The sequence below is a fragment of the Oncorhynchus clarkii genome, chromosome 24, assembly GCF_045791955.1.
Source record: "Oncorhynchus clarkii lewisi isolate Uvic-CL-2024 chromosome 24, UVic_Ocla_1.0, whole genome shotgun sequence".
Classification (NCBI taxonomy): Eukaryota; Metazoa; Chordata; class Actinopteri; order Salmoniformes; family Salmonidae; genus Oncorhynchus; species Oncorhynchus clarkii.
Window position 1 is genome coordinate 8,861,709 of NC_092170.1, and position 9,559 is coordinate 8,871,267.

At 37.4% G+C, this 9,559-nt stretch overlaps 1 protein-coding gene across 1 annotated transcript; it reads right to left on the reverse strand.

Moving 5' to 3' along the window:
- Nucleotides 1-2,389: 2,389 nt before the first annotated feature.
- LOC139382448 (transmembrane protein 199-like) lies at nucleotides 2,390-4,760 on the reverse strand. Its single transcript, XM_071126505.1, has 6 exons — nucleotides 4,170-4,760; nucleotides 4,003-4,076; nucleotides 3,836-3,925; nucleotides 3,651-3,693; nucleotides 3,408-3,520; nucleotides 2,390-3,163 (listed from the first exon to the last, which is right to left on the reverse strand). Exons 1-6 carry the CDS (start codon nucleotides 4,351-4,353, stop codon nucleotides 3,068-3,070), a joined length of 600 nt encoding a protein of 199 aa, XP_070982606.1. The 5' UTR covers nucleotides 4,354-4,760; the 3' UTR covers nucleotides 2,390-3,067.
- Nucleotides 4,761-9,559: the final 4,799 nt, after the last annotated feature.

Consider the following 9,559-nt stretch of genomic DNA (forward strand, 5'->3'; position numbering starts at 1 on the left):
TCTATTGATACACCATCCAAAGTGTAATTAATAACTTCACCATGCTCAAAGTGATATTCAATGGACGCTTTTTGTTTTACCCATCTACCAATAGGTGCCCTTGTTTTCGAGGCATTGGAAAACCTCCCTGGTCTTTGTGGTTGAATCTGTGTTTGAAATTCACTGCTCAACTGAGGGACCTTACAGATAATTGTATGTGTGGGGTACAGAGATGAGGTAGTCCTTCAAAAATCATGTTAAACACTATTATTGCACACAGAGTGAGTCCATGCAACTTATTATGTGACTGTTAAGCACATTTTTACTCCTGAACTTGAGGCTTGCCATACATAACAAAGGGGTTAAATGACTCAAGCCATTTCAGCTTTTCATTTTTTATGAATTTGTACAAATTTCTAAAAACATAAATCCACTTTGACATTATGGGGTATTGTGTGTTGTTGTAACACAACAACATGTGGAAAATATTAAGGGGTGTGAATGCTTTCTGAAGGCACTGTATGTGTGTTGTCTGTCTCTCCACATTGGCAGAATCTGTGACCAATTGACCAATTTTGTTTGTTTTTATTTTGTTGTTAAATGTGTGAATCTTATGTCTTCCATTAGCTTGTGAATAATCATAATAATCGTTTAATTCATCCAAAGAGGAATATATTGATCTATTTCACCATAGTAATGATTGATTAGAAGTTTAATATGACCTTTTTTAAAAGAGTTAAATAATATAATATATGGTTACAGAGATAGGATTACCTATAGGATAGCCCTCTCGTAGTTTTATTTTGTGGGGTCTTTGATGGACAAATAGCTTTCTGTGGAGGATAAGAGGACCCATATGCATTACATACTGTAATGTTACATAGTTGTTTACGGAGGTATTTGTATTCTACTTGACATAGAATCAGGTCTCATAGATCCATTTGGTCTGTTATTCATTCTAGGCGGATTTGATTCAACATTTAATGTTTCCGGGAGTATTATCTTTCAAAATATCCTGATTAAAATGATTCTTGTGTCAAGATACCATGACAGAAATAATTATTTTCCAAATAAAAACTTTTTTTTCTCCAATAATATGGGTTGGACAGAGACAAAATGAATAATAAGAAATAAATTAAAACTGAAGCTCAGCGTCTATCAGCTTACCAGCTCTTTAATTCTAGCTGGGTTTAAGGTCTCCAGTGAAGTATTACATGTGAGTAATACAGTCAAGATAGGACAAGAGCACTATGACAGTTCACCCCGGCCTGCTGGACAGTGATCTCTCAATATCATAATCATCTTTAATACCAAATAATCTTTCAATAAACCCTTAATCTGGGTGTCAAATCTCAGATCTTTGAGATACTTTTTTGTATTCCAGATGTAGTTACATCCTTTAATCTTTCAACCGATAGGAAAGGAAAATGTCCACAGATACAGTATAGGTGGGGGAAAAGTCCTAACACAAGCCAAAGTCAGATATCATAGTAAAATGGTTTTGAATCATGAAAAGAGATACGTGTTGTCATGGAACAGATTTAAGTACTACACAGCTCCCAGGGTAACTATAATTGGTTTGTTTGTTTGTGGCCTGTAAAATCCATCTTGCTCTCTAGTTCCCCTCGAAACAGATAAGTGCCGATCGGCAGTTGAAGACAATACTGTCTGCCACATCTGGAAGCAAGATGCTAGAGCAGGGTTTCCCAAACTCGGTCCTGAGGGCACGTTTTGGTTTTTGCCCTAGCACTACACAGCTGATTCAAATAACCAATTCATAATCAAGCTTTGATTATTTGAATCAGCTTTGTAGTGCTAGGGCAAAAACCAAAAAATTCACCCAGGGGGGCCCGTGCTAGAGAGCTGGCTGGAATAATAACTTCACTAGTCATAAACAACTGTATTCTCCAAAGACACTGCCTGTGAGTTTTTCTAGCCCAATTATAGGCTACTACTGGCATGAATAGAAGTGAAATAAGCCTTTCATAGTGTGAATGTGTTAACTGTACTCAGTCTGATGTGAGACAATTGTTACTCAAAGTTTACCACCTGCCTCAATTTACTGTAAATGGACAGGTACAATGGACAAAAACAACTTCATCTATTTTATTTCTAATAGAACATGGAATATCCTTAATATTACCAGGGCTAATACGGTCAATGTAAGGGTAAAGTGGGACTTATCAAGAATTGTTATGAAGCAGCTCAAAACTTCAATCCTAACCATAGAGGGGGGTTTGTGTGTACACACACACACACACACACACACACACACACACACACACACGTTTTTCAGTCAAAATAAAGAAAAACCTTTGAATGAGTAGGTGTGTCCAAACTTTGGACTGGTACTGAATGTATGCATGCATATATATATATATATATTTTTTTATATTGAACCAAACTGATCTTAGAGGTTGTAATTACATGGCCGCTAACTTTATTGAGTAGACAAACAAACAATATTGACTACACAGAAACACACTGAAGGAGTGTAAAGTACAGTATGAATAAACTATTGTATGAAAAAAATCCCTGATACATCCTAGTAGGAAATGATCCTACATTTTCTTTTAAATGGGGTTATTTTAACAGGCCCTATGAAAGCAAAATGGATGGAAATAAATAGCTAAATATCCCAACTTGTTTAGTGCACATTAGTAAATAAACGAGTTGGGAAACACGGAGTCAAAACACAAGCAACTTTTACATCTGGGTCACATTCAAGATCTTCACACTGATCCGTTTTCAATTCATGAATAACGTGGGACAATTCTTATCACTAGTTTTGGGGTACATCGACTTCCACTCAGGTAGCCTAGCGGTTATGAGGTTGGGCCAGCATCCGAAAGGTTGCTGGTTTCGAATCCCCGAGCTGACTAGGTGAAACATTTGTTGATGTGCCCTTGAGCAAGGCACTTAACCCTATCTGCTCCTGTAAGTCACTCTGGATAAGAGTGTCTGCTAAATGACTAAAATGTCATGGAAATGTAGCCCCTTTGATTTCCGTTTTTTAAGTCCACTGGTCGGTCAGGTAAGGGCATAGTTCTCCAGCAATGAGTTTTGTTGATAAGAACACTGACTGGTGCTATGGCTCTCCTAGCTCTCCCTCCATGGTCCGTACCAGAACATACAGCTCTGCCAGGCCGACGACGGACGCAGCAATCACTGCAGATATCACCCTCTGAAACACACATTCACAAATGTCAACAAAGATACTGATTCTTAAACGGGGTTTTGAAATGTACGTTTCTTCATGATTACATTTTCAAACAAGATTTTTGGTCATTTACAACACAAGGCAGTACTAGCTTAATCATCGCTTATCACACAATCAAGGTTTAAGTGACACTATTAATCTCGTCAGGCAATAGGGGTGAACGCTTGCCCAGCTTGTACGAGTGAGGGATCTTCGTATGAATTCTTACCGGCGTTGTCTCTGTGAAGAGGTATTGACTGCCGAGATAGGAGCAGGCGAACGTCGCCACCACTGTCACTAGGAAGTTTAAGACCGTCACAACAGCAGCTTTGGCTGAGCGCACTAGAGACAGACCACACACACACACACACGTCAACATTAGAGGAGGGAGGGTTGAGGAAAATGTAGATGGAGACGATAGTGACAATCTTAAGAGACTGATTGCATGCAAACGTTTGAAACCCATAGTAACCTTCTTTCCCAAAGTCCGCCAATGTCTCACGACGATTCATTTGCTGGGGGGGGGGGGGGGGGAAGTACTCGCATGAATCAACAACAACCAAAACACTAAGCGCTGTCATATATTTAAGCTAGTGGCCATATGTCAATCCAATACGTACAGTAGGCTACATGCAGAGTGTGGACTGTGCAATTCACCTGAGTGTTTACATTCCGTGTGATCCTGTTGTATTCTTCATTGGCCAACTTGGCTCTGATTCGCTCCAGACGAGCCACGAGCACAGGGTTCTGTCACAAAGAGGGCGTAACACTTTAGTGTAGTCCTCATGATGGGTGTCAAATTAAGGGGTCGAGATCTCACTTACTCTGGGGGGCGTTTCAACCTCAGGCAGGTGCAATGAGCTGTCCTCCAACAACTCATTAAGGTAGAAGGGTTGACCTGAGAGGAAGGTAAAGTACACATAGGCTAGTACTTAATTCGTGAAATGTAAGACCTGTGCCACTATGCTTCTAGAACTATGTTCGTACATACCATTGTCGAGCAGACATTTATGAAGTTTCCTTGCAGTTCTGAAAGACAGAGTTGATGGCTGTTCCCGTTGAAGAATATCTTCCAATTCTTTCTGTAGTTCTGTTGGAACTGAAGCATCATCCTTCTCCAGAAAGTCTCTTACCCTCTCTCGAAATGTGTTTCCAATCACAAATGACGACGCCATTCTCTTTAGCTAACGTTAACTGTCAGACTTATGTAGTTAGTTACAATGAAATGTGCTGACAAGTGGCTGGATTAGCTAGCTGTTGTTCGCCTGTAGCTGGCCGGGCAGAGTTAGCCAGCTGATCTAGCTAGCTACAAGAAGAGAATGCTCTGGCTTCATGTATAGCTAACAACGTTAGCTAGCAAACCTACGACCAGGCGCAAACGTTGGCAGTTTATAAAGATGATCCATTCCCAATTCTTCACAAATGGATACATTTAGTATTAATCTAATCATCGTATCAAGTACCCATTTTAAGTTGTTCCGATAACGATGAGAGTTTAGCTAATTTTACAAATCTAGAAATAAATACAACCGACAGAGAAAGCTGTCTTTGAAGCGTCTATGTTCACCTTGTGACAGGATCTGACGTACGTAGCTACTTCCACTAAAACATAATAAAAAATACTGTGTTACTAAACCCAAAATATTCACTATCAACAGAAGTGTACGGCCTTTTATTCCTTTTCGTAATGAAACGTGTATCTCTAGATATTCTGAATAATGTAAATCCACATGGCTTATCCATTTTTAACAGAGAAATTAGAATGTCCCAACTGGCTGATGACACTACACTTTTTTTTTTAAAGACAAAATGCCATTAATGCTATAACTGCATTCTCTATTGCATCTGGATTAAAACGTTTCTAAATGTGAAATCGTATGTTTATATGATTCTGATGATAAAGAAATATACAAATATTCCTGTACAGGACTGTGTTAAATATTTAGGAATACATTTGTCAAAAAAACACGTAGTCAGACAACACATTAATTTCTCTCCTAAAATGAAGAAAACCCAAAATATATTTAATACTTGACTACAAAGAGATCTTTCTATACTTGGGAAAGTACTTCTGTCCAAGGCAGAGGGACTGTCTCGCCTTGTGTACCCCTCATTAACTTTATTTGTAAATCCCTCTACCTGTAAAGAGATCAACAAGACCTTTGACTTCATCTGGAAAAATAAGTCAGTCCTCTCAAAAAAAAAAAAAAAGAGCTGAAGGCGGTCTGGAAGTGTTGGATTTTGTTGACAAGATCAATTGGTTGAAAAGATGTTTGATCAATACAAAATCAATTTGGTATGTCATTCCAAACAATGTTTTTAATAAGTTGGGAGGTCTTCAATTTTTACTGAAATGTAGTTATATTCCTGAATGATTACCCGCTAAATTGGCTACGTTCCACCAACAAGCTTTAATGTCCTAGAAAATATGTTTCCTGCACATTTTTTTCCCCATATAAAGCTTTTTTTGTATAATAATTCAGATATAAGTGTAAGGAATAAGTCATTGTTCTACCCCAGCAGGCATGAGAGGAATATTGACTTTGTTCTTGATGTTTTTGTCAACGGGTAATATTCTTGCATATCAACATTTTATAACATTGAATGAGATTCCAATACCTTTCAGAGAGTTTATTTCTGTGATCAAAGCCATTCCCAGTCGTCTAACTATACTAATGAAAACTCATCTTAGCTTTGGTGATGATCATAGTTTGGAAGGTGTGGACTTACTTGAGAAATCTTGTTGTAATAAATACATAAGACACATTTTCCATTCACGGAACCATCTGACATTGTCTGGAAAAAAGCTTGCTTGATGCCTTACAAATTTAAGGAAGTGCACTTTAAGATTCTACATAAGATATATCCATGTAATTCTATGTTGTCCAAATTTGTGGCTACTGATGATATCTGCGTTTTCTGCGAAAAATAAGTCGAAAATCTGACTAATTTGTTCTATGAATGTCAATCTGTGATAGATTTTTGGGAAAACCTTGCAGAACACTACCCATGTTTTTGACATGAAGGATATAATATATGTTACTATTGCAATGATAACAAGACCATTGAAATGATTGTGATTTTTTAAAATTCTTGTTGCCAAATACTTTATACACAAACAAAAATTCCAGAATTCTATACCAAAATTACAAATATTTTTGATTTAATTTAATCATCTTGTTAAGACAATATCCTTAGTGAATAACAAAAATAATAACATCTTCCTGAATCATTTTTTCTGAGTGAATAAAATTGCACGAGAATTGTCGTTATTTTTTACACTATTTTAATATTTTATTTTTTATATGTATTTATTATTTTCTTGTTTATACCTGTGTTTTGTTTTGTTAGACATGTTTGATGTAGGAATGTCAGTTGTAGATCATTTCTAATTATGAATAAACAATACAATTAAATATATATATATATATATATATATATATATATAAAATAACAAATAATAAAAAAAATACTGTACTTTCAAACATAGTTAATAATATACAGTATTTGTATGCATGTAGGGGAAATTATTATTGTGTTGATTTTTGTGCAGGTATCGTTTTCAAATATAGTTATTATTTCAATTGATTTATTTATATTTCTTTACCACTTTTCATTGTGGTTAATTTCAGGGGAAATAAAATAAGAATGAAGCTAGTTCAATGACAATGCCTTGAAATTAATGATTAATAATTAAAGCCCCCACTTAGTTTTCCTTTCTTTAAATCATCATTTTATGTATAATAAGTCACACTGTGTGTGTTGTTTAAAAATATATATATAACTAACGTATTTCCACTGAAATGCTCAGTCCAACTGTGTGGGCATGGGGATACAAATGTTAATATATTTGCATATACAGCCCTGACTGGCTGATAGAATAATCTAGAGAAAACCCTCTTACCCCTTCAAAAAACTGAAAACTAAAAAAACAGGAGATCACTGGAACTAAGGAGCCTAGCCTGAACCATGAAAAGCAGCCCCAGACCATTATTCCTCCTCCACCAGACTTTACAGTTGGCACTAAGCATTCGGGCAAGTAGCGTTCTCCTTGTATCTGTCAAACCCAGATTTGTCCGTCGGACTGCCAGATGGTGAAGCATGAGTCATCAATCCAGAGAACGCATTTCCACTGCTCCAGAGTCCAGTGGTGGCGACCTTTACACCACTCCAGCTGACGCTGCTCTGCCATGGAAAGCCATTTCATGAAGCTCTCGACGAACAGTTATTGTGCTGACGTTGCAACCAGAGGCAGTTTGGAACTGGAGAGTAAGTGTTGCAACCGAGAACAATTTTTATGCGCTATGCGTTTCAGCGGTCCTGTTCTGTAAGCTTATGTGGCCTACCACTTCGCTGCTGAGCCGTTGTTGCTCCTACAGTAGACATGTCCACTTTACAATAACAGCAGTTGACCGGGCAAGCTCTAGCAGGAGATCAATTTGACAAAATGACTTGTTGGAAAGGTGGCATCCCATGACTGTGCTATGTTGAATTGTCAATGCTTGTCTATGGATATTGCATGGCTGTATGCTCCATTTTATACACCCGTCAGCAATGGGTGTGGCTGAAATAGCCGAATCCACTAATTTGAAGGGGTGTTCCTACACCTTTGTATATATAGTGTATTTATATTCCGGATACTGGTCCGTAAGCTAACTTCCTGCAATTATTGATATGATATATTATATATATTATATATACTCAAGTCTGTCCTTATCCTTAATTGTTTTTGGTGTGGATTTGTTTAATTTACTAAAGTGTCTGATCATGGAAAATGTCAAAACAATTAAGGATAAGGACAGACTTGAGTATATATAATATATATTATATAATATTAATAAACAATAACTTTATTAAAATAATAAGGTTAGGGGAATATATTGTCTCACCTGAAAACAAAGTGCATGTTAGGGCCTACATTACTATCATAACCATATCATACATAACCGCTTGCCCTCACATTCAGGTGACACACAAGCAAACCACGTCTTATTCTCCTTTCTATCTTGCAACAAAGCCAACAATGTCTAGAGTAGTCCTCAAGTACACTGAAGTTTCACTTTCGGTTCTGAAAATCAGCCAAATGTTAGTTTGGTCTATGATCTGTTTGTACTATATAGCCAACTCCTATGGAAACATGGCATGACAACTATCATACATTAAGAGTTAGCAAGACCAGGCTAGAGGGATCTGGGACCAGGCTAGAGCATTTTTACGACCTGCACCACCAGTTTAGCATGTGCAGCAGCCACCTCTTTCAGCATCAAACTAGAAGGGCTAGGGGGGAACCAGTTCAGCTGCTTCTCTGCCAGTCGATGTTCACCTGCCTGTCCTGTGTATGTGTGTCTGTGTCTCAATCGCATACTTTTCGTCCTCAAGTATCTCCTCCTTGTCATTTTGCAGGCCTTTCATCAGCGATGACCCTTTAGCACATAAGAAATGGGATCATGAATGTAAGGGAAATGTGTAACTACAAGTTATCAATCTGTTTGCAAGGTGACAAAGTTACTTCTTAACCCCCCACCCCGATTTTTTTTTTACATTTTAATATCTGACAGTCCATAACTGAAATATTTATGCTCATGTATGCCTGTAAGTAGTAAAGTCACAAACCAACCAGCTAGACCAGGCAGTCATATGATCTATTATCATAGGATTAGGCAATACAAAGACAAAATACCTGAAGTGCTGCCTGATTCACTGGTGAAGAAGAGGCAGGATATTTTTATGCTGAAAGACAAATTCCTGAAAAATAGGTTAGAGTTAAATATGTATTAATTCATTAATCTTCTGTAGCTAGTTATTGCCTGTTGACGGATGCAACATTATTTCAATCGAGTATATGCTTTACTGAATGAACAACAGAAACAGAATACAATATGGACATGTCTTAATGGGGTATAGCCACGTCTCCGATTAATGCTGATGACAGATGCTGGTAACCCTTTCCTGGGACACAGAGTAAAACGCTTAAGTTAAAAGATTAAGTTAAATGAGCTTTCAGACCAGCCTTCCTGATTGAACTTTCGTAAACTACATTAAAATTCACCAGCTAAAAAAACAAGTCACAGAGGTTGCCTGCTCAAGACTAAACCTGCTTCCAGCCGAACTAAGCACTGGCAATGCAGACACAACAAGATAACTAGCTAGATAAAAATAAAATAAATACATATAACTTAATAATTACCAGTTAGCTGGATTTGAGTTGACTCACTGAGTATTGTACATTGTGAATACGGAGTTAGCGTAACTAAGCGTTCAAACAGGGCTGCAATGAAAACGAATGGGCATACAAGTAATTGTTAGCTTCAAGCTTTCAAGCAAGACATGGCAATGGACAAATAGTATCTGAGAAAAGCTGAAAGAACTGACCCCTTCTGG

Coding starts and splice junctions, on each gene's coding strand:
- LOC139382448 (XM_071126505.1), bottom strand. CDS start 4,353: ATGGCGTCGTCATTTGTGATTGGAAACACATTTCGAGAGAGGGTAAGA. Junction 3,926..4,002: donor AGGTTGAAACGCCCCCCAGA/GTAAGTGAGATC, acceptor TCTTTGTGACAG/AACCCTGTGCTCGTGGCTCG. Junction 3,521..3,650: donor GGCGGACTTTGGGAAAGAAG/GTTACTATGGGT, acceptor GTCTGTCTCTAG/TGCGCTCAGCCAAAGCTGCT.